Source organism: Danio rerio, chromosome 22, assembly GCF_052040795.2.
Source record: "Danio rerio strain M-AB ecotype USA chromosome 22, GRCz13ab, whole genome shotgun sequence".
NCBI classification, from domain to species: Eukaryota; Metazoa; Chordata; class Actinopteri; order Cypriniformes; family Danionidae; genus Danio; species Danio rerio.
The window spans coordinates 918,855-943,353 of NC_141042.1; the positions used below are offsets into that span (position 1 = coordinate 918,855).

General features: G+C 35.4%; 3 protein-coding genes and 1 long non-coding RNA gene across 31 annotated transcripts in view; 3 read left to right on the forward strand and 1 right to left on the reverse strand.

Annotated features, from left to right (window-relative positions):
• Positions 1 to 24,499, forward strand: part of zgc:112334 — a gene marked incomplete at its 3' end in the record, with an annotated part of 817,035 nt that overhangs the window by 740,044 nt on the left and 52,492 nt on the right.
• prkar2ab (protein kinase, cAMP-dependent, regulatory, type II, alpha, B) overlaps positions 1 to 24,499 on the forward strand; it is a 773,085-nt gene that overhangs the window by 696,096 nt on the left and 52,490 nt on the right.
• cry3b (cryptochrome circadian regulator 3b) lies at positions 675 to 22,899 on the forward strand. 28 transcript variants are annotated; one of them, XR_015521392.1, is made up of 16 exons: positions 675 to 792; positions 3,739 to 3,905; positions 8,883 to 8,991; positions 10,934 to 11,076; positions 11,164 to 11,348; positions 13,040 to 13,137; positions 13,252 to 13,392; positions 13,499 to 13,810; positions 16,002 to 17,447; positions 17,508 to 17,974; positions 18,114 to 18,564; positions 20,167 to 20,280; positions 20,362 to 20,424; positions 21,447 to 21,524; positions 21,608 to 21,732; positions 21,819 to 22,899. XR_015521392.1 is itself a non-coding variant. In XM_087303288.1 (15 exons), exons 2-15 carry the CDS (start codon positions 3,748 to 3,750, stop codon positions 21,855 to 21,857), a joined length of 1,923 nt encoding a protein of 640 aa, XP_087159414.1. In that variant the 5' UTR covers positions 675 to 792; positions 3,739 to 3,747; the 3' UTR covers positions 21,858 to 22,899.
• Positions 5,729 to 7,644, reverse strand: LOC147838310 (uncharacterized). The gene is made up of 3 exons (XR_015945666.1): positions 6,574 to 7,644; positions 6,019 to 6,342; positions 5,729 to 5,944 (listed from the first exon to the last, which is right to left on the reverse strand). It is a non-coding gene; the product is annotated as an uncharacterized LOC147838310 (long non-coding RNA).

Here is a 24,499-nt window from a genome sequence, read left to right on the forward strand (position 1 = left end):
CTCGCACAGTTTCCTTATGGCCAACAGTCTATTCCTGTGTTCAACCGAAACCGCGCTCTCAGATCCAAAATGGCGTCTACAGAATGGCGCCCGTGAGCATCCGGGTACCTGATAACTCGACCTATCATCGAGCGGATGAGGAAACGGGGCGGGCTAGGGCGTCCTCAGAAAATTGGCTATTGCAGCATAATGAGAAGACTTAATTCACATGTAAACTATAGGATCGCATCCTAAAATCCTATCGGAGAGTATTCAGTGTTCTAAAGTCCTCAAAGCTACCCGCAAAGCTCTTTTCATCCACGCCGCATAAACGTGAGAGCGACACAGTGACGTTTCCTCCGTGTCGACCAATGAGTGGCCTTCTAATGTGGGACACGAGCACTGTGACCTATCGAGAGCGCCATCAGACTGAATAGATGTACAGTTATAGATGTAGATGTGACGATTTAAACGCGCGGAGTTAATTTAACATCTTGTGATCTTTTCCATCTTGTTGGATTTTAAACATAGATATTCTTAGACTTCCAGTTGTGTGTTTGCATTTATAAGCCTTAAACTTAAAGATTTTTGAATATATAGAGAGATCTAGACTGTTATAGTCTATGCGGTTTGGTTCTGGCGCATGCGCAGTGCTCTTACTCGTTATGAAACATGCTGTTTTGGCCCGGTTTTGTGTATCTGGACTTTATTGGACTGAGGTGAACTGTGCTGCGCAGGTTCTTCAGAAACTCTGACATGATTTCATCTCTGGGACTCAGATAAAATCATTTCTCTGCATTATTGACAGCTTGGGTGAGTGCAGATTTCTCAAACTTATGTTATTTGATGCGTTATGACGTATAAACTGGAGATAAAGATTATGTAAATAGCGAACTCATGATCCATGTATTTAAAAAGTGCGCAGTTTTGTTTATATCTGAAATATGATCAAACTTTTGCTCTTTTGGTTGTGTTTATGTGGTATTTTGTGACGTAAGTGAGACTTTCTGGAATGACCCAGTTCTAGGACTGAGGGTCAGGTTATTAAACGTTATAAAACGACCTAAACAACTGTAATTCAGTGATGATAATGCGCGTTATGGATATTAAATTTATTTACCAGTATTATTCAAATAAAAAATAAACTCTTTAAAGAGTCGAGCTGCTTTATGTATGTCATGGCATTTTGTTACATAAAAATTAAGTTGAGGTGAAAAACGTATTTTATTTTTTTATTCATTTAGTTTTTTTATATTTTAACGCAAAACAACGCAATATAAATATATAATAATACAATAAATAACAATAGAATAAATTACAAAAATGTAAAATTTGTAATTTCATACAAAGCATGGTTAACTATATACAAAGTAAACCTAAAGCAAAAACTTAGAAAATTCATGATCATTAATTATTATTGATAATTTTTAAACACTTTATAATGTCAGTATTGTTGTTTGATAAACATTATTATAATTAATTGATATAGCTGTAGAATAATATAATATAACCTGATATCAACACATTAAATTACAAATAGTAATTTGTCATTTAAACTGGAAGGGCATCCGCTGCGCAAAACATATGCTGGATAAGTTGGCGGTACATTCCGCTGTGGCAGTCCCTGATTAATAAAGGGAATACGCTGAAAAGAAATGAATGAATGAATTTGTATTTACTGTGTTCAAATTTAATTTAAACTGTTTTTAATTAATAAAGTTTTACTAAATTTACACAATCTAAAAAATGTCCGTCATGTGCTAATTACACATTTTAGCAACGTCCAAAACGTTCTATGAAGCATATTAATAAGATACTAATTTATGTTAAACATGTTTAGCAAAAATTAAAAATGCTTGAAACATGTTAGCAACTTTTTATTTGATACTAGAACGGTGTAAAATCTTAGCCAAGTTTAAGTCATGCTACTGACGTGTTAAACTTTGGAACTATGTACTAGCAGCCTGGTAAATATAGTAAACCGAGTAAAACTTGCTGGCCATATGTAAAATGAGTAGCTGATGTGTTGACCCAAACATGTTGACCCATGTTAGAAATTGGAAATGAGTTAACAACATGCTAGTTTAAGCTAGCAACATGTAACTCATAGTTAGTGGCTGCATCCGAAACGTATTTGAATGTAAACGTACTACTCGGCCGTTGAAAAAGTACGTTTTATACAGTATGAATGTGAAAAGTATGAATGTAATTCGGATGTACTACGTCCGCCATTTTGTCATGGTCACGTGACCTACCTGCGTCAATTGCGTCGCTTTACTCCCATTCATGAATTCGCTCGCAGGGCATCATGGGATAGCGCAGCAGGCATGGGATGCACACTCCAGAATCTCGCCGGAAGTAGTAAGTCATCCGGGTACTTCTGACATACTGATTTTCAAATTCTATGAATTCAGACATACTACTCGGCTCGCATGCTGATTTTAGCGTACTATATAGTATGGAAGTATGCGGTTTCGGACGTAGCTAATGTCTTAGAATGTTAGGCAAATTTTAATGCTAAAAATGTGTTATAAACATGGTAGCAACGTGCTAATCAAGCTAGCATAGTGGTACAAAATGCTATAAATTCTTTTTCTTTTTGAAATAACGTTAAGACATGTTTGCGAAGTCCTAAAATGCTCAATACATGCTGCCAATTTAACATGTTAAGCATGTTAAGAACACGCTAGCAGACTGCTAAATATAGTTGGAGTAATCATAGTAAAACATGTTGACTCATATTAGCTATATGTTAAATGTTCGAAATGAGTTAGCAACAGGTTAGCAAGGGGTTGCCAATTAACAATATGTAACATAGTCAATGTCTGAGAATTTTAGGTAGATGGTAACAATGTTTAAAAATGTGTAAAAAACATGTTGAACAACATGCTAATCGGGTTAGCACAGTGTTAAAAATGTCAGAAACATGCTATCGATGTTCAAATTATTGTAGCATGTTAGCAAAATACTAAGTCATGTTGACATAGAGTTAAAAGATGTTCGCCAAATCTTAAAAATGCACAAAACATGTTTGCAACGTGATATTTCATGCTAGCATAGTGCTAAAATGTTAGCAATGTTCAAACTATTGTGTTCACATGTTTAATATGTACTGCTAAATATAGTAAGAACATTTTAAGCCATATGTTTAAGATTAGAAATGGGTTAGCAACATGCTAATTCAAGCTAGCAACACAAGACCCATGGTTAATGTCTTAGAATGTTAGATGTTATATAAACATGTTAGCAACATGCTAATCAGGCTAGCACAGTGCATGTCAGAAATATGTTATCAACATGCTAAAAATTCTAGAAGCATGTTAGCTAATACAAATACGAGATGTTGACATAATGGTAAAACATGTTCTCCAAGTCCTAAAAATGATCAAACCATGCTAGCATCTTGCTAATTCATGTTAGCGTAGTGTTAAAATGTTAGCCATGTTAAAACATTTTGTTTACATGTTACATATAAACTTCTTAATAAAGTAATAACATTAAACGCTAGAAATTAGTTAGCAACATGCTAATTCAAGCATACAATATGTGGCCCATGGCTAAAATCTTAACATGTTAGCCAAATGTTAATTCTCGTTAGCAATTTGTGTTATAAACATGTCAGCAACAGGCTAATCAATGCTAACATGCTGATAAAACACGGCAGTTTTGTGTTATTAGTGTAGTACTGTGGTTATCAACACGTAATTAACACAATGATATTAAGTGTATGTTGGAATGATTGTGTGTTGTGTTGTTCAGCTGTGGGTGATGTCGGTGAACTCGGTGCACTGGTTCCGGAAGGGTCTGCGTCTGCATGATAACCCTGCGCTGCTGGAGGCTCTGAATGGGGCCGACACACTGCGCTGCGTTTACTTTCTGGACCCCTGGTTCGCTGGGGCCTCCAACCTGGGCGTCAACCGCTGGAGGTGAGTAAAACACACACACACACACACACACACACACACACACACACACACACACACTCAGAACACACTTTAGGTGATATATGATGATTTGTCGCTCGTATATATAGTTAAGAATAAAATATAGAAAATGCAAAACATTAAATAAATAAAACATAACAATATATTCAAATACTTTATTAAATATATATCAGTAATATCACAAAATCTCATTTAAAAACATTGAAGTATAAAACGTTTATAAATTGTAAAAACAAAAATATTAATACTATTAATTAAAATAGCCTTTAGGTATTATTATTATTATTATTATTATTATTATTATTATTTAATTGTTATTGTTGTTGTTGTTATTATTATTATTAATATTGACAATAAGTTTATTACTTTAATAATAAAGATTAGTAAATTTGATTTATTTAAAATGTTATATTCAATTATTCAGAATATTTAAAAAAATAATATTTTAATTATAAATATATAAAATAATAAAAATAATATTACATCTAAAGCATAATAAACCACTGAGATATTGTATTAATAATATGTTAAATTGAATTTTTAAATATTAAAGGCTGTTTTAATACACTGCTAAAATATTAGATTTATTAATTATTTATCGTTAATAAGCCTGTGAATGTAACATTAACAAATGATAAAATATTCAAATAATATATCTTCCATTGTCAGACTGCACTTTTATCTTGTTTTTATTATTTATTTGTGTTTGTTTGTGCAAGTGCGCCTCCTGGAGGCTCTGTAAAGAACGACACCCAAACTCCTGTTAAAAATGTGTTTGATATTACTGAGATTTAATCATTTATAATGAGCAGAGCAGCTTTTCAGAGTGTTCATTTTGATTGTGAGTTAGTCCTGTGGGCTCATGCTCAGGTTTAGTGAATGTTATTTTGATGATTTACCAGGGTAAAGCAAGTGTTTTTGATGATTTACTCTGGTAAAGTGAGTGTTTAGTGAGTGTTTTTGATGATTTACTCTGGTAAAGTGAGTGTTTAGTGAGTGTTTTTGAGGTTTTACTGTGGTAAAGCGAGTGTTTTCGATGATTTACTGTGGTAAATTGAGTGTTTTTGATGATTTACTGTGGTAAAGCGGGTGTTTTTGATGATTTACTGTGGTAAAGTGACTGTTTAGTGTTTGTTTTTAATTATTTAATGTGGTAAAGTGAGTGTTTATGGCGATTTACTGTGGTAAAATGAGTGTTTATGGTGATTTACTGTGGTAAAGTGAGTGTTTAGTGAGTGTTTTTGATGATTTACTGTGATAAAGAGAGTGTTTATGGTGATTTACTGTGATAAAGTGAGTGTTTTTGAGGTTTTACTGTGGTAAAGTGAGTGTTTTCTGTTATTTACTGTGGTAAAGTGAGTGTTTAGTGAGTGTTTTCTGTTATTTACTGTGGTAAAGTGAGTGTTTAGTGAGTGTTTTTGATGATTTACTGTGATAAAGAGAGTGTTTTTGAGGTTTTACTGTGGTAAAGTGAGTGTTTTTGATGGTTTACTGTGGTAAAGTGAGTGTTTAGTGAGTGTTTTCTGTTATTTACTGTGGTAAAGGGAGTGTTTATGGTGATTTACTGTGATAAAGTGAGTGTTTTTGAGGTTTTACTGTGGTAAAGTGAGTGTTTTCTGTTATTTACTGTGGTAAAGTGAGTGTTTTTGATGGTTTACTGTGGTAAAGTGAGTGTTTAGTGAGTGTTTTCTGTTATTTACTGTGGTAAAGGGAGTGTTTAGTGAATGTTTTTAAGGATTTACTGTGGTAAAGTGAGTGTTTAGTGAGTGTTTTTGTTATTTACTGTGGTAAAGTGAGTGTTTTTGATGGTTTACTGTGGTAAAGTGAGTGTTTAGTGAGTGTTTTCTGTTATTTACTGTGGTAAAGGGAGTGTTTATGGTGATTTACTGTGATAAAGTGAGTGTTTTTGAGGTTTTACTGTGGTAAAGTGAGTGTTTTCTGTTATTTACTGTGGTAAAGTGAGTGTTTTTGATAGTTTACTGTGGTAAAGTGAGTGTTTAGTGAGTGTTTTCTGTTATTTACTGTGGTAAAGTGAGTGTTTTTGATGGTTTACTGTGGTAAAGGGAGTGTTTAGTGAATGTTTTTAAGGATTTACTGTGGTAAAGTGAGTGTTTAGTGAGTGGTTTTTGTTATTTACTGTGGTAAAGTGAGTGTTTAGTGAATGTTTTTAAGGATTTACTGTGGTAAAGTGAGTGTTTAGTGAGTGTTTTCTGTTATTTACTGTGGTAAAGTGAGTGTTTTTGATGGTTTACTGTGGTAAAGTGAGTGTTTAGTGAGTGTTTTCTGTTATTTACTGTGGTAAAGGGAGTGTTTAGTGAATGTTTTTAAGGATTTACTGTGGTAAAGTGAGTGTTTAGTGAGTGTTTTTTGTTATTTACTGTGGTAAAGTGAGTGTTTAGTGAATTTTTTTAAGGATTTACTGTGGTAAAGTGAGTGTTTAGTGAGTGTTTTCTGTTATTTACTGTGGTAAAGTGAGTGTTTTTGATGGTTTACTGTGGTAAAGTGAGTGTTTAGTGAGTGTTTTCTGTTATTTACTGTGGTAAAGGGAGTGTTTAGTGAATGTTTTTAAGGATTTACTGTGGTAAAGGGGGTGTTTTTGATGGTTTACTGTGGTAAAGTGAGTGTTTAGTGAGTGTTTTCTGTTATTTACTGTGGTAAAGTGAGTGTTTTTGATGGTTTACTGTGGTAAAGTGAGTGTTTTTGATGGTTTACTGTGGTAAAGTGAGTGTTTAGTGAGTGTTTTTGAGGATTTACTGTGGTAAAGTGAATGTTTTCTGTGATATACTGTGGTGAATGTTTATTAAGTGTTATTTTGATGATTTACTGTGGTAAATTAAGTGTTTACGTCACACACACAGATTTGACGTTCATAACTGGTTTCCACGGCAATGACCCACTTTTCCTGCAGCGCCGTCACGAGCACAGTGATATTTACAGCACACGCCTGTCTGAGAGAGAGAGAGAGAGAGAGAGAGAGAGAGAGAGAGTGTGTGTGTGTGTGTAGAGAGAGAGAGAGAGAGAGAGATCTGAATGAAAGAGAGAGAGGAATGAATGAATGAATGAATGAAAAAGAGAAAGCAGATTCTGTGTGAGCCTACTGATAACTGATAGCCAATATATTAGACCATAAATATGAATATTCATTTTTCAAAAGTTTCTGCATGATCACAAAAACAAAAGACAAACACAAGTGAACAACTCATTTTATTCTGAAACCTTAAATGAGACCTATTCCGCCCCTTTTTAAAGATGTAAACTGTCTCTGCTGTCTCTAGAGTGTGTGTGTGTGTGTGTGTGTGTGTGTGTGTGTGTGAGCTTGAGCTGATAATAACACACAGATATTGTTCTCCAGCTGTCTGAAACTGACCCTTTTTTATCCTAATTGTGGCGTTTGGTGACTGTCGCTTTAAATGCAAATGAGATCATATTCTTTTTCAGAAGAGGGCGGAGCTACAGATGCCTGCGTGTCAGCGTAGCGACAGGTGTAAATCATCAGTGTGTGTGTTGTGAGTGCTGGTCAGGTGCGCTTCAGTGTGAGTGTGTGTTGATGCTTCTGTCAGTCTATGTGGCTCCTGTCTCTGTTCATCTAAAACTCCACATCTATAATCATCTTAGTCTATGCTGACATCATCTTCAGCAGCTCAAACACTCTAATGGCTAATGGACAGACGGCTGCTTCTCACTCAGGGCTGCTGGACATGCTAATGAGATGGAGAGATGGGCACTAGTGGGCGGGGCTTTCCCACGCTAATGACAGGTATAAAGGGAGAATGCCAATCAAAGAGTTCCTTCATCAAGTCTGATTATAATAAACACACTACTTCATGTTGAGCATTAGAGGCTGGAGATATTCACACACTGCTGACACACTACTGGGGTTAAACCGCACATAAAAGTCAGCTCTGCATTATAGGTGCCCTTTAACTTGGCTGAGAGACACAGACGAGTGTGTGTGCAGTGATTTGTTCAGCGTGTGTGTGTGTGTGAAGCACAGCGGTCAGCCGTCTGAGCCGTGTGTGTTGTGATTAAATGATGTTAGTAGGTCAGCTGAGTAAACTTATCTACAGTAGACCGTCTGATCTGACCATCTGTCTCGCACGTTTCCATCCGAAGATGTCAATTAGCTTTATGCGCAAAACTGCGATATTGTATAAAACGTTAGGGAATATTCCCAGTACTGGGTTGCAGCTGGAGGGGCATCGGCTGTGTAAAAAACATGCTAGATAAGTTGGCGGTTCAATCCGCTGTGGAAACCCCAGATTAATAAAGGGACTAAGCTGAAAATGAATGAATGAATGACGTTAGCGAATAAAGCAGCACTTCCATCCAGTCACACGCGAATAGACATCCTGCGGCACGATACGCGTGAATGACGCCATCGATCACGTCATTTGCACCGCCTCATTCACGCATATCGTGCCGCAGAATGTCTATTCGCGCGTTTGCATTGTTGGTTGTTGGTGTCCCGGGGGAACTCCTCCTGTCTACACCGACAACAGTTCATCAAACTGGGCTCGGCTCCGTCAGAAGGGCCGCTGAGAGCCTCCATCATCCAGTGTCCGGAGGAGTTTATGAGCTCACAGAGCTGGCTGCACCTCTGAAAGGCTCTAGTGGACTCAGACACGGCTCCAAACGTATCAATACTGTTTTTCAGCCTTCCTAAAGCACATAAACACTGTCATTTTCCCCGTCCAAATCCGCGTCTGTTCTGAAGTGAATTTGACGCGCAAACAAAGCGAGTTAACTCAAATGTTCACCCGGCTATTTACGCGCGAATAGCAGGATTTATAAGCGCGTTCCGCGTCTGATGTGAACACAGCATCAGACACACATTTATATATATGTATATATACATCTGAGAGGAAGCTAAACCACATAACTCGCACTGACTTTACTCTCTAGAGCTGGTTACAGCACAGCTTATGTGATCTTTTCCTGTTTTTCTTGTGTGTGTCTCAGGTTTCTCCTTCAGAGTTTGGAGGATCTGGACGCTAGTCTTCGTAAACTAAACTCATGCCTGTTCGTGATTCGCGGTCAGCCGGCTGACATCTTCCCACGACTCTTCAAGGTCAGACTTATGTGACGTTTATGACCTCTGATAATGCAGTGATTGATTTGCTGAGTGTGTCGCTCACTTTGCTGAAAACAAAACAAAAAGTGATGTTTGAGTCAGTGATTCAGAGATCAGTTCATAAAGACTTCGTATGAGTCAGTCATTTTGAATGAATCTCTAATATATAAATAAACGAATTGTGTATATTTATATACATGTGTATATGTTAGATTTCATTTAAAAAAAACTTCTGAATTGAGTCAAATGAGTCGACTCAGTACAAATGAATCATTGATCTACATTGATTCAGTATTAATGTTGTGACTTAACTCGCTGAATCAAAGGAGAAGAAAAGAGTCAACTCACAGATTTAAAAGAGTCAGTTGACTAAATGAAGTGAGTCACTTACTGAATCAAATTTGCTTTTACTAATTTTAATGTTTTTGTCTTTTTTGGCTTGTATATTATATATATATATATATATATATATATATATATATATATATATATATATATATATATATATATATATATATATATATATATATGTTTTTTTTTTTTTTTTGATACAGCTTAGACTTTAAAAGCATTTTAAATTTTAACACAGTTTTATTTCAACTGTTTACAGGGAAATAATTATTGTGCTAAAATGTTGTTATTCCGGGTTGATCCAAAGGAGTTGACTCCTTTTTGAGTGGAAACAAATTAATCAGTGAGTTAGTATTATGAGTTGACTCACTGAATCAGTTGTGACTCAACCTGCTGAATCAAATTCATTGATTTATTATTTATAAAGACTCACTGAATTCAAAGAGTCAGTCGACTGAATCAAGTGAATCGACTGACTGAATCAAATTTTGTTTTACTTATTGTGTTGTTATTGCCATTTGAATTTTTTGTCTAAATAGTTTTAATATAATTGTTTTGACTACAACCATGAAAGAATTGTCATCGATTCCTATGAGATTTATGATCTCTTTATGACAGTGAAATAATTCCTGTATTACTGTAAATAAAATGTTAGTTATTCGGAATTGAATCAAATAAGTTGACTCCTTTTTGAGTGGAAACAAATGAATTCTTGATTTGGTATTATGAATTGACTCATTGAATCAGTTGTGACTCAAATTTCTGAATCAAATTAATTGATTTATTAATTCTAAACAGTCATTGAATTTAAAGAGTCGGTTCACTGAATTAAGTGAATTGACTAACTGAATCAAATTTAGTTTTTTGCCTCTTGTATTTTTTTTGGTCTAAATATTTTTAATATATTTATTTTGACTGCAATCATAAAATAATTTTCATCAATTCCTATGAGATTAATGGTCTCTTATGACACAGCAATTGTTTAAATTTAAACACAGCTACAATAAAAGTGTTAAAATGTTAGTAATTCTGCACTGAATCAAATGAGTTGCCTAGGTTTTAAAAGTATACAAATGAATCATTATGAGCAGACACACTGAATCAATTGTGACTCAAATCACTGAATCAAATAAGTTGATTTGTTGATTTGCAAGAATCAACTCACGGAGTCAATTTCCTTACCGAAGTGAATCAACTAACTGAATCGAATATTATTGTTTCTGTCATTTTTAAATGTCTTGTCTTTATAGTTTATATATAGATATTTCAATACAAATTTGTCATTTCTTAAAGTTTAATTTTGTAGTGGATACATATGAATCATTGATACATGGTTATGACTTGACCAACTGAATCAGTTGTGACTCAAATTACTGAATCAAATAAGTTGATTTATTGATCTGAAAGAGTCAACTCGCATAACTAAAAGAGTCAATTAACTGAATCGAATGTTAATGTTAGGTTTTCGTCTATAGTTTTTAAATTGATATTTCAATTATCATTACTTAAAGTTGAACTGAAATAGAATAAAGAACAAACACAACACAGTGACTGAAAGCAGAAGCTATAAAATAATCTGTTGTGTCAGGAATGGAAGGTTTCTCGATTGACATTCGAGTTCGACTCGGAGCCGTTCGGGAAGGAGCGAGATGCGGCGATAAAGAAACTAGCGTGTGAAGCAGGAGTGGAGGTGATCGTGAAGATCTCGCACACACTCTACGATCTCGACAGGTCAGAACACCAGAATTGAATCATACATTTGACTCATTTGAGCACTGAATCGTTTGAGTCTGATTCATGTGATTCATCTTCACTCAGGATCATCGAGCTGAACGGCGGTCAATCTCCGCTAACGTACAAACGCTTCCAGACACTAGTGAGCAGCATGGAGCCGCCCGACCCGCCCCTCTCCTCGCCAGACAGAGGCATGATGGGAAAATGTGTGACGCCCATCAGCGAAAACCACCGTGACAAATACGGCGTCCCCCTGCTGGAGGAACTAGGTAATACATTTATACATTTATTTACAGCTGATGTTTACTTTTATGCTAATAGCGAAGAGTTATAATTAACGTTTCTAACCACAGATCAGACGGCATAGCTATAATCTGTTTTCTATAATATAACACACATAGTTTAAATGCAAATATAAATCTGAAATGTAAAAATTTTTTGTTTTTGAGAGTGAGATAAATAATTATTAGAAATAAAATGTCTGATGCCTATGTACAACAAATACAGTGTCCCCCTGCTGGAGTAGCTCGGTAACACATTTACTCTTTTTTTTTTTTACTCTTAATTTATTTAAATATAATGTCAAAGATGATGTCTAGATTTTAGGCTAATAACGAAGGGTTATAATATACGTTTATAACCACAGATCAGACGGCGTAGCTATAATCTGTTTATATAGTAGTATACAATTTAATAACATGTTCAAAATTACATTGTGATTATAATCTCTCTTTTTTTTTAAATCGTGTCGTCTTGATACAATTTAAACCACGAATATGAATTCAAAATGTAATTTATTTTAGTTTTTGGTTTTGAGAGTGAGATAAATATTTATTTCAAATAAAATGTGTGACATCTGTTTGCAAAAACCACTGCCACAAATACGGCGTCCCTCAGCTAGAGAAGCTCTGTAAAACGTCTACTCTATTTTATTAATTTGTTTGATTATGTTACAGATAATGTCTAAACTTTAGACTAATACCGAAGTGTTATAATTTACGTTTTTAACCACAGATCAGATGACGTATCTAGAATCTGTTTATATAGTATTATACAATTAATAACGTCAAAAAAATTACGTGATTATATTCTCTAATTTAAAAAAATTTGTACCGCCTTGATGCATTTACGAATATGAATTTGAAATGTAATTTATCCTTAGTTTGTAGTTTTGAGAGTGAAATAAATAATCATTACAAATAAAATGTGTGATGCCCATCAGTGAAAATTTCTGCAACAAATACAGCGTCCCCCTGCTGGAGGGAGATAATTTACGTTAATAACCACAGATCAGACGGCGTAGCTATAATCTGTTTATGTAGTAGTATGCAATTTAATAACGCGTTAAAAATTACAATGTGATATAATCTATTATTTTAAAAAAAACATAATTTGTGTCATCACCACATAATTAAAAAAATGTTACAATGATAATAATTTATTCAAAAATATTAATAACATTAATTGCATTTGTCGAAATTATAACTTTTTTTTCTTAAAATCTCACTTATTTGCAACAGAACTCACTTAAAATATTTAACTTTAAAATGAGATTTTACATTAAATATAAATTGTCTTATAAAAATTTGTCGTAATTTATTAGTACAATAAATACTTTATTGTGTGTTACTTATGACAGTGTACCTAATTTAGACTTCAATCGAAAGAAAGACTTTATAATATAATCTAATATTAAAATAATTAAGAGTTAATCAAATAATAATTCACCTTTTATTAATAATGAACCTTCAAGAACATAAAAATTTTATCGTTTTTACAATTTACAGCACAGAATAACGTCTTTAACAACCACATAGCAACACCCTAGCAACCGACAATTATATATAGTTCAATTAAAATCTAAAACATGTAATTTTATTGACGCTACATATGTTAAATGAGTATTTTAAAAATTGAGGATACTATCTCAGCAGTATATAATAGGAGCGTTTGTGTTCAGGGTTCGACACTGAGGGTTTGGCTCCGGCTGTTTGGCCCGGTGGAGAATCAGAAGCTCTGAAGCGAATGGAGCGGCACCTCGGACCGGACTCTACTGTGGTATTACGAAACACATGCTAACATGCATATACAGCAGTCCTTTATGCTAACACATGCGTTCAATACACGTTTACAGCTCTGTGCTGTATGCTAACATTAGCATTGTTTTTTCAGGCGTGGCAGGAGAACTTTGAGCGACCGAAGATGAACGCTAGTCCGCTAATGGCTAGTCCGCTAGGTTTGAGTCCGTACCTTCGCTTCGGCTGCCTGTCCTGCCGCCTGTTCTACTGTAAACTCACTCAGCTCTACAAGAAGGTGCGGCACTGCTGGAAAATCATTCCTATGTCGTTTATTTTCTTGTATTGTAACGCATACCAGATTTGCTATGTACCCATGATGCCGTGCTGTGTTTTTTGCGCAGGTGAAGAAGAACATGAACCCGTCCATCTCTCTGTACGATAAGATCTTATGGCGGGAGTTTTTCTACACGGCCGCGACCAACAACCCACGCTTCGACCGCATGGAGGGAAACCCCATCTGCATCCGCATCCCGTGGGACAGGAACGCGGAGGCGCTAGCGAAGTGGGCGGAGGCTAAGACGGGTTTCCCCTGGATCGACGCCATCATGATGCAGCTACGTCAGGAGGGATGGATCCATCATCTGGCGCGTCACGCTGTGGCCTGTTTCCTGACGCGCGGAGACCTGTGGATCAGCTGGGAGGAGGGCATGAAGGTGAGGCACACACTAATATATCGAAAAAGTATCATTATGGTGATAATGGTATATGCAATATTGCGCATTTTTATGTGTATTTATTTGTGTATTTTTTTGGAACGATGCACATTCTGGTGCAAAAAAATCTAGATGTACTTGGCTGAAAACTGAAAAACGAAAAATATTTATTATTATTATTATTAATATTATTAATAATGATAATAATAAACGATAAAAGTAGCATTATCGCAATAATGGCGTATTCAGTATTGTTCAATCAATCCCTTTTTTAGAGCGAGAGGTGCACAAAATCTAGATGCACTTAGTCGAAAAATAATTGTTTAAAAATAATAATAACGATAACAATAAAAATATAAATTTTGGGATAATGGAATATGCAATATTGTGCAATATATATATATTTTTAAAAGATGTCCTAGAATTAAAAATTTTTAATTCTAGATGCACTTGGGTAAAAATGCTGAATGGAAGCATTTATTAATAATGATCGTAAAAACTATAAAAGTATTGTTATCGCGATAATGGTATTTGCAATATTGTGCAATAAATTCTATTTGTTTAGTTTTTTGAGATGCACAATCTGGCTAAAACTGAAAATTCTTGATGCACTTGGTTGAAACTGAGAACGAAAAATAATTATTTAATGTTTATAATAATAATAATAAAAATAATGAAAATATTGTTATCGCTATAATGGTGTATGTGATTTTGCGCAATAATTATTTATTTGTTAATTTTTTAAAGATGCTTTTTCTGGGCCAAAAACAGAAATTCTTGATGCACTTAGACAAAAAGCGAGAACAAAAAAATATTATTTAATAATAAAAAAGTATTGTTATTGCGATAGTGGTATATGCAATATTGTGGAATATTTTTTTGCTTTTTTAGAAACGCGCATTCTGGGATAAAACTGAAAATTCTTGATCCACTTGATCAAAAACTGAGAACCCAATCTAATTATTTACCAATAATATTAATAATAATAATAATAATAATAAATGCTTTTTAAGATGCACATTCTTGGCAAAAAATGAAAATTCTAGGTGCACTTGGGTGAGAACGGAGAATGGTAACATGTATTAATAATAATAATAATAATAATAATAATAAAAACGATAAGTATCGTTATCGTGATAATGGTATATGCAATATTGTGCATTAATAATTTTGAAAATTCTTGATGCACTCGAATGAAAATCATGTGCTAGGATATTATTCAATAATAAAAAAAATAATAATAAAAATTCTAAGTATCGTTATTGCGATTGTAGTATATGCAATATTGTGGAATATTTTTTTTCTTTTTTAGAGACATACATTCTGAATTAAAACTGAAAATTCTTGATGCACTTGACCAAACACTGAGAACAGAATATAATTATTTAATAATAATAATAATAATAATAATAAGCACTTAAAATATTGCGATAATGGTATACGCAATATTTAGCAATAAGTAATTTTTTGGCTTTTTGAGAAGCACATTCTGGCTAAAACTGACATTTCTTGAGGCACTCGGATGAAAACCGAAAGCAAAAAATAATTATTTAATAATAATAATAATAATAATAATGATAATAATAATAACAGTGATGTATTGTTATCGCGATAATAGCATATGCAATTTTGGGCAATTAATTCCTATAATTTTTTAAATAATAAATTCATATTTTTTAGAGATGCATATTCTTGGCCAAAAACGAAAATTCTAGATGTACTTGGGTGAAAATGAAGAATGGAAAATAGTTTATTATTAATATTATAAAAACATAAAAGTATTGTAAAGGATCGCAATAATGGAAAAAAAAATTATTTATACTTTTCTATTGCGATAATGATATGTGCAATATTACTATTGTAAAGAGATTAAATTAATTCCTTTTTAGCACCGAAATTCTTCGCCGAAACCAATAATTTTAGATGCACTTATTATAATAATAATTCTAGATATTAGTTCAGACTAAAACCAGGTTATTTCTCTTCCCCATTGGCAGATTATTGTGCTTCTTTTAAGGAAGAACTTGCTTCATTTCGACTCATTATTTCTGAATACAAGACTGTATGTTTAACTTGTCTAGAAAATAATAATTGATTTAAGAATTTGTAGATATTTGGACTAGAAACGTTCAAGCATTGCAGCAACAGTGTGAGTCTGCAGCCCAGAGCCTGATGGGAAGGTGTTTTCCAGGTGTTCGAGGAGCTGCTGCTGGATGCGGACTGGAGTGTGAACGCGGGCAGCTGGCTCTGCCACTCCTGCAGCTCGTTCTTCCAGCAGTTCTTCCACTGTTACTGTCCTGTGGGGTTCGGACGCCGCATCGACCCCAACGGAGACTTCATCAGGTGAGCGTCCACACCGCAATACACACTCCCACACGCTGAACTCTGCTGAGACCCTAAAGAGACGTGGTGTTGAGGAAAACTAGACATATTTTTCAGAGGTTTTACATTTCACCTTGAAATGACAACTGCTTTCCCTTTCAAAATCTGTTATTAATGCAATTATATTGCATTATAGTGGACATACAGAGCACTCAACCACTGCAAGAGCGGGGTTTCTGAGGCTCTTAACGGTTTGAACTGCTTTTCAGTGAAAGTTCACCCTCAAAACTCTCTTTATTTACTCTCCCCTTTACTGCCTTGAGTTTCTTTCTTCTGTTTAGAAGATAATTTTTGATAAAGCTAGAAACCTGCAGCTTTTGACCTCGACAGTCTTTTGTATTTCCTACTATGGAAGTCAGAGGTTACGGGTTGAAGCTTTCTTCAAAATATCGTCTGTAGTGTTCAACAGAGGAAAGAAACACATAAAGGTTTAAAAACACTTGAGGCAGAGTGAATGGTGAGTAAGCTGATTTAGTTTTGGCCGAACTGAACAGGTCTTAAATGAACACGATCATTATTCTAATGTGATTTAATCGATTCATTTTTAAGTGAAGCCCAATTCCTGCAGAGGATCATCTCCGTCATTATTGGTGCCTTCAGCGTTTACCATTGATAATAAGCTGCATTGCTGTGGGATGTGGGAGATTTCTCTATTTTCTTACATCTGTGGGAAGCACTGTGTATGTACACTGACCGGCCACTTTATTAGGTACACATTGCTAGTACTGTGCAGGACCCCCTTTTGCCTTCAAAACCGCCTTAATCCTTCATGGCGTAGATTCAACAAGCTACTGGAGATATTCCTCAGAGATTTTGTTCCATATTGACATGATAGCATCACACAGTTGTTGGCTGCACATCCATGATGCCAATCTCCCGTTCCACCACATCCCAAAGCTGCTCTATTGGATTGAGCTCTGGTGACTGTGGAGGCCATTTGAGTACAGTGAACTCATCGTCATGTTCAAGAAACCAGTCTGAGATGATTGAGCTTTATGACATGCTGCGTTATCCTGCTGGAAGTAGCCATCAGAAGATGGAGACACTGTGCTCATAAAGGGATGGACATGGTCAGCAGCAATACTCAGGTAGGCTGTGGCGTTGACACGATGGTTCGAACCAGTCTGGACATTCTCCTCTGGCATCAACAAGGCATTTGCACCCACAGAACTGCCGCTTGCTACATATTTTTTTCATTTCGGAGCATTCTCTGTAAACCCTAGAGATGGTTGTGCGTGAAAATCCCAATAGATCAGCAGTTTCTGAAATACTCAGTGCAACCCGTCTGGCAGCAACAACCATGCAATGTTCAAAGTCATCTAAATCCTCTTTCTTCCCCATTCTGATGCTCGCTTTAAACTGAAGCAGATCGTCTTGCCCAAGTCTACATGCCTAAATGTGTTGCTACCATGTGATAGGCTGATTAGAAATTTCAGTTAACGAGCTGTTGGACAGGTGTACCTAATAAAGTGGCCGGTTGAGTGTATTATCATGTGAAGTCCTGTAATGTACGCATCAGGAAGCCACTACAACCAGTGTGCAAAATTATGACTTGTGCTTTTGAATTCCGCAATGCATGCAGTGACCAGTTAGTGGCGCCGTCTCAACATGTTGAGGTATATAAATTTTTTTTTTCTTAAATTTTTATTAGTAGTTCTTTAAAAAAGGTCTTTAAAAAGTCTGAAGACGTAAATTGAACAGGAAATGTTTGTGATTTTGCAAGGGAACGCAAATTTTGTCCACGACCACCACGTTTCTGTAGGGCAGGGGTGTCCAAACTCGGTCCTGGAGGGCTGGTGTCCTGCAAAGTTTAGTTCCAACCCCAATCAGACACACCTGGGCTAGCTAATCAAGCTCTTACTAGGCTCTCTAGAAGCATCTTTGCAGGCGTGTTAAGGCAAGTTCGTGCAAAAATCTGCAGGACACCGGCCCTCCAGGACCGAGTTTGGACACCCCTGCGTTAAGGGCTCTGTAAACCTCAGTGTGAACTCCATTGAAGGAAGTACCAATAATATAGCTAATAATTAGCAACATCAATAATGTTTTTGTGTGTTCGCCTCGGATCGTGGCTGGGTCTCCCATGATGCCCTGCTGCGGTGTGAGGTTGTGGTCTGGTTTTGTGGAGGTTGTGATGAGGCGCTGCGGTTTAATCTCTCCCTCTGATTGCAGACGTTACTTACCTGTCCTACGAGATTTTCCAGCCAAGTACATTTATGACCCCTGGAACGCCCCGCACGACGTGCAGCTAGCCGCTAAATGCGTGATCGGTGTGGACTATCCCAAACCCATGGTGAACCACGCGGAGGCCAGTCGGCTAAACATCGAGCGGATGCGGCAGATCTACCAGCAGCTGTCAAGATACCGCGGACTCAGTAAGAGCGCAATTTAATTAAATACAATATTTTTTATTAGGATAGGGCAGTAGCTGGACTGGAAGTTTTATAGAGAGAAAAAGTGTTTGAGATTAGGATAGGGACGCAAATTGGAATATTGTAGCTATTGTTGCTAAAATAAGCGCAAATCCATTAAATTCAACATGGCGAGAAATATATAGTTGTAAAAAACGTAAACAAACATCTAAAATGACAGACGTAAAACTGTTGGCAGCGTAAATCAAATGATAAAGAACACTAGTATTGTTATCGTTAATGTCTGTTAGTCTTAAAGCTAAGGTAGTTATTGATACTAATATAGTTATCATTTTATTTTTCGACAACTGTTGAAGATGCTTCCATCGTTATCGTTATATTAGTTGTCTGTTGGTGTAGATGCTAGTATAGTTATCATTTGAGTTATCGACGACTGGAGAGGATGCTAATATCGTTATCGTTATATTTATTGTCTGTTGGTGTAGTCGCTAATATAGTAATTTTAGTTATTGACAACTGGTGAGGATGCTAATATCGTTATTGTTATATTTATTGTCTGTTGGTGGAGACGCTAATACAGTTATCATTTTAGTTATCGTTGAATGGTGAGGATGCCAATATCGTTATCGTTTTATTGTCTGTTGCTGTAGACGCTAATATAGTATTCATTTTAGTTATTGTTGAATGGTGAGGATGTTAATATCGTTATCGTTATATTTATTGTCCGTTGGTGTAGTCACTAATATAGTTATCATTTTAGTTATCGACGACTGGTGAGGGTGCTTATATCGTTATTATTATATTTATTGTCGGTTGGTGTTGACGTTAATATAGTTATCATTTGAGTTATCGACGTCTGGTGAGGATGCTAATTATCAATATATTTATTGTCTGTTGATGTAGACACCAATATAGGTATCATTTTAGTTATCGACGACTGGTGAGGATGCTAATATCATTATCGTTATATTTATTGTCTGTTGGTGTAGTTGCGAATATAGTTATCATTTTAGTTATCAATGACTGGTGAGGATGCTAATATCGTTATTATTATATTTATTTTCTGTTGGTGTAGTCGCTAATTTAGTTATCATTTAAGTTATCGATGACTGTTGGGGATGTTAATATCGTTATATTTATTGTCTGTTGGTGTAAACGCTAATATAGTTATTGTTTTAGCTATCGTTCGCTGATATGAATGCTAATATAATAGACGCTTATATATTTATTGTTTTACTTACCGTGTGGATGCTAAGATAGTAGACGCTATTATAGTTTTTCCTTTAGTTATCGTCCGCTGTTGTAGATGCTACTATAGTTATCATACTATTTATCATCTGTTGGTGTGGATGCTAATGCGGTTTTCATTATAGTTATTGTCCAGTGGTTGGGATGCTAATATAGTTATCTTTTTAGTTATCGTCTACTGGTGTGGATGCTAATATAGCTATCATTATTATCATCTTCCACTGGTGTGGATACTAATATAGCTATCATTATTATCCATTGTTGTAGGTGATAATGTAGTTATCATTATATTTATCGTCCACTAGTGTGTATGCTAATATACTTCATCTTAAAGTTGTTTTCTTATTCACTCTTCAGGTCTGCTTGCCACTGTTCCATCTAACCACATAGAAGACGCAGCAGCAAATGTAAACCGTGGAGCAATGGCGCCCCCAACACGCCGGAAGACACGAAACGACGCATCGTCTTATAGTGAGTATTTAAAGCTGAATCTTAAAATCAGTTCATTGCATTGGAAGGAAAGCAGTGATCTGTAATTTTCTGTGTGTCCAGCAGGGGTCAGGAGAGAGCAACCGGGACCAAGCGGAGCCAAACATCGACACCGACACTCACTCAGTGAGATTGCTAATAAATCCTTAGCTTGATCACGATAACTTTAACCTTAGAAATCTACCATGTGCAAAAAATGTCTGTTGTTGTAGATGCTAGTATAGCTATCGTTTTAGTTATTGCGCACTGGTGCGGATGCTAATAAAGTTATCGTGCACTGGTGTAGATGCTAATATATTTATCATTATAGTTATTGTTATCTAACATCGTTATTGTTTTAGTTATCATCCATTGGTCTGGATGCTAATGCAGTTGTCATTATAGCTATCGTCTACTAGGATTCTTATAAACATGCATATATAGTTATCATTATGGTTCTCGTCCGCTGTTGTGGATGCTAATATGATTATCATTTTAGTTATCGTCTGCTGGTGGATGCCAATATAGTTATATTTTAGTTTCTATCCACTGGTATCGATGCTAATATAGTTATAATTTTAGTTATCGTCTGCCGGTGGATGCTAATGTAGTTATAATTTTAGTTATCACCCACTGGTGTATGCTAATATATTTATCATTTTAGTTATCATCCGCTGGTGGATGCTAATAAACTTATAATTTTCGTTACCGTCCACTGATATCGATGCTAATATAGTTATAATTTTAGTTATTGTTTGCTTATGTGGATTCTAATTTAGGTATAATTTTACTTGGCGTCTGCTGATGTGGATTCTAATGTAGTTATAATTTTAGTTATCGTGCACTGGTGTGGACGCTAATATATTTAAAATTTTAGCTATCATCCGCTGGTGTGAATACTAATATATTTATAATTTTAGCTATCATCCGCTGGTGTGAATACTAATATATTTATAATTTTAGCTATCATCCGCTGGTGTGAATACTAATAAATTTATATTTTAGAAATCATCCGCTGGTGTGGATGCTAATAAAGTTATAATTTTAGTTCTCATCAGTTGGTGTGGATGCTAATATAGTTATAATTTTAGTTATCGTCCACTGGTCTGGATGCTAATATAGTTATCATTAAAGTACTGTCCACAAAATTGCATGTTTTTTTCTTGCAGGCCACCGCCCATCGCCGTACGCCACTCAGAGTGAACTGACGGACCACAACCACGAGTTTGCCGTTCCACAACAACCAGGTTAATTTAATTTTTTTTTGCGCAGAACTACATTAGCTAACTTAAATGGTTTGCGAACAAATTTTAACATTGACTTAATTTAGGGCGTGTGAGTTGGCCGAATGTGGGCGGGACTGGAAAAAAAGAAGGGGAGGCTGAGCACAACTGTTGCCGTGGTGACAATGGCCCCTCCTCCTCGGCACTGAAAGCGCAGCAGCAAGACAACGAGGTTTGCAGAAAATGAAAACTGTGAGGATATTGGTAATTTAAAATTGAACTTCACTTAACGTAATTAACTCCTGTTTGTTTCAGAAGAGGCGGGAAGATGCAGAGGGTGTGGCCTTCTCTACCTAAGCCCCACCCACCGATGGATTCGCTAAATGTGTTATAACTTCCCTTTGCGTGTTAAACAGTTAAACACGACTCGTCCAGATTGCGTCTAAACAATTTTAATGTTTATAAAACGAATTTTAAGAACTTAACCAACAAATATATTTATTTTTAAAAATCAGATGTACATATGTCTTCATGACATTAAACTACAACTATTTAATTAAAAGTCCCTCCACACCAAATGCCAAGAGAATTGTCTGTCTATTACAGCAAAACGAATATTCGTCAGGCTAAATGAAAAACCGATGTTTTATTAACAGAATATTAAAACGATTGTCAAACTTTGGTGTTAAACGTAATTTTAATGTAATATAAATTAAATTAAGTATGATTTACACTTTTATAATCCCAAATGCTGATTTTAAAAATCCGTAAATACTGTACTTAAGATGCTAAACTTACAAAGATACGAATGTTTATCAGGCTGAACGAAAAAAGCCACATTTTTCGATATTTGTATTAATATGTGTACTCCATGAACATGTGAACCAAAGCTCAAGTTTTATTGGTCGCCGCTTTTTTTTGTCAGTTTATATTTTAATTCGCTGTGAATGGACCTTAAAGGTGAATCGCAAACAGCCGAAGTACATGCGTTACGCCACATTTAAACGAATCCAGCAGAGTTTTCACAGCAGCCTCGCCTGTACAAACTGTTTCCATTGTGGTCACATGATGACCTTTGGGTCCAAGCGCTTGTAACTGTACCACAGATAAACGATTGTATCATCTTGTTTTCATTGTTTTTGTACAAATCTAGTGTAGATTGAGCTCCAGATGTTTGTCTTCCATCACTGCACACTGCTATTATTTTTAGCATTTCCATGTATATGACGGCTGTATCTCAGAGCTGTACATTTGTTTTCCGATTGTGTTGTCATTTTCTACAGAGTATTTGTAGCTGTTTTGAACTGTAAATAGAAGTCTGATATTTATCGTACCAGCATTGGATTCTTAGTCTCTGTGTGGAACTTCATTGTTCAGCTAATAAAAAAAATGTAAACAATTTGCGTGCTTATTTGTCTGTGTTCATACATAAAGCATATTTCATTCATGCATTCATTCATTTTCCTTCGGCTCAGTCCCTTTATTCATCAGGGGTTGCCACAATGGAATGAACCACCAACTATTCCAGCATATGTTTTACACAGCGGATGCCCTTCCAGCTGCAACCCAGTACTGGGAAACACCCATACACACTCATTTACACACTACGGCCAATATTGTTTATGTAGTTCACCTGCAGCACATGTGTTTGGACTGTGGGTGAAACCCACGCCAACACGGGAAGAACATGCAAACTCCAAACGCCAACTGGCCCAGCCGGGACTTGAACCAGCGACCTTTTTGCTGTAAGGCCACAATGCTAACCATCGTGTCACCAGCATATTTCATATTATGAATATCTGAAATAAGCTGTAGCTTAATTATAGTTAAATGTGAAGGCTAACTAATGAGCATGCTACAATTTTGTGCAATGAAAATTTTAAATTACCAAATAACTATTATTTTTATTTATTTGCAACTTTAATATAATGTCCCCATAGCTTCCAAGGCAGTTTTTTTAATGACTTATCTATACAGGTCGTCACCTGATTTTACAACCTAAGAACAACCTTCCCAAAAGTACAGATTTCCATAACTAACTTTTCATAACTATAAACTATATAGACTAGGGGCATAGCAATCGGGGTGGACGAGGTGGATATGTCCCCCTCACTTTCAGAGACGGACCATTTAGAAACAGGTGATTAATAATTATATGTACATAAACTTATAATTATTATAAGTTATAATCCCCCCTCCCCCCTTTTAAAATTCCTGCTTGTCAAACTTTAATAACTAACAAGAAGCAATTCAATCATAACTTAAGACAGCTGTCATAACATTATTTATCAATATGTGGCTCTTTTTGGATTCTCGAAAGCTATAGAAATTAAAAATGTTAAACAGGAAATAGGTTGGGACCATTGTGTTTGATCACATCCCTCAAAATGGTCTACATTGCTGGAGTTAGTGTAAAAACAGCGTTGGATAATTAGTCAAAACAAATAAACTCCCATTTATAACACAGTCCTGTTCTTTTTCTAGAGTTTTTTATGGTTGACTGACTAACAATGTTTAATCAAGCTCTATATCGGGTAAATAATCGTGAAAATTTTATTAGTTTTATTGGATCTTTCCCGCGCATCTCTTCTAGCGCGCGCTTTCTATATGAGTCGCGTAGCTTCAGTCATTTAAAAATTAACGGTCATTTCTTTCCGTCTTACTGACTAACGTCAGTTTCTCGATCTTGTTAATGGACAATGACTGATATTTGTGATTTCGAGTAGTTCTGACACGCTTAACATGACGTTGAATCTACACGGATCAAAAGGGAAAGGTATGTTTTGCTAAAATATATTTATTGCTATGAAATTTAAACCAACTATGCCCTATATGTTTGTTTGTCGACACAAAGTAATACTACATTTGTTTTGTAGCGTCTGTGAATTAATCTGATATTTCACAATCCCTGATTGTTTTCCCAAGTGAATTTTTATTATAACTTTATAGTAAACACTGTTTTTGACCCATTCTTAAGTGTATTTTTATATATTTTCAGC

What these genes read in the sequence shown, in the direction of transcription:
- cry3b (XM_087303288.1), top strand. Translation starts at nt 3,748, where the DNA reads ATGTCGGTGAACTCGGTGCACTGGTTCCGGAAGGGTCTGCGTCTGCAT. An exon ending in CCCAACGGAGACTTCATCAG is followed by an intron (nt 16,154 to 18,361) that starts GTGAGCGTCCAC and finishes CTCTGATTGCAG; the next exon opens with ACGTTACTTACCTGTCCTAC. An exon ending in CGCAGCAGCAAGACAACGAG is followed by an intron (nt 21,733 to 21,815) that starts GTTTGCAGAAAA and finishes TGTTTGTTTCAG; the next exon opens with AAGAGGCGGGAAGATGCAGA.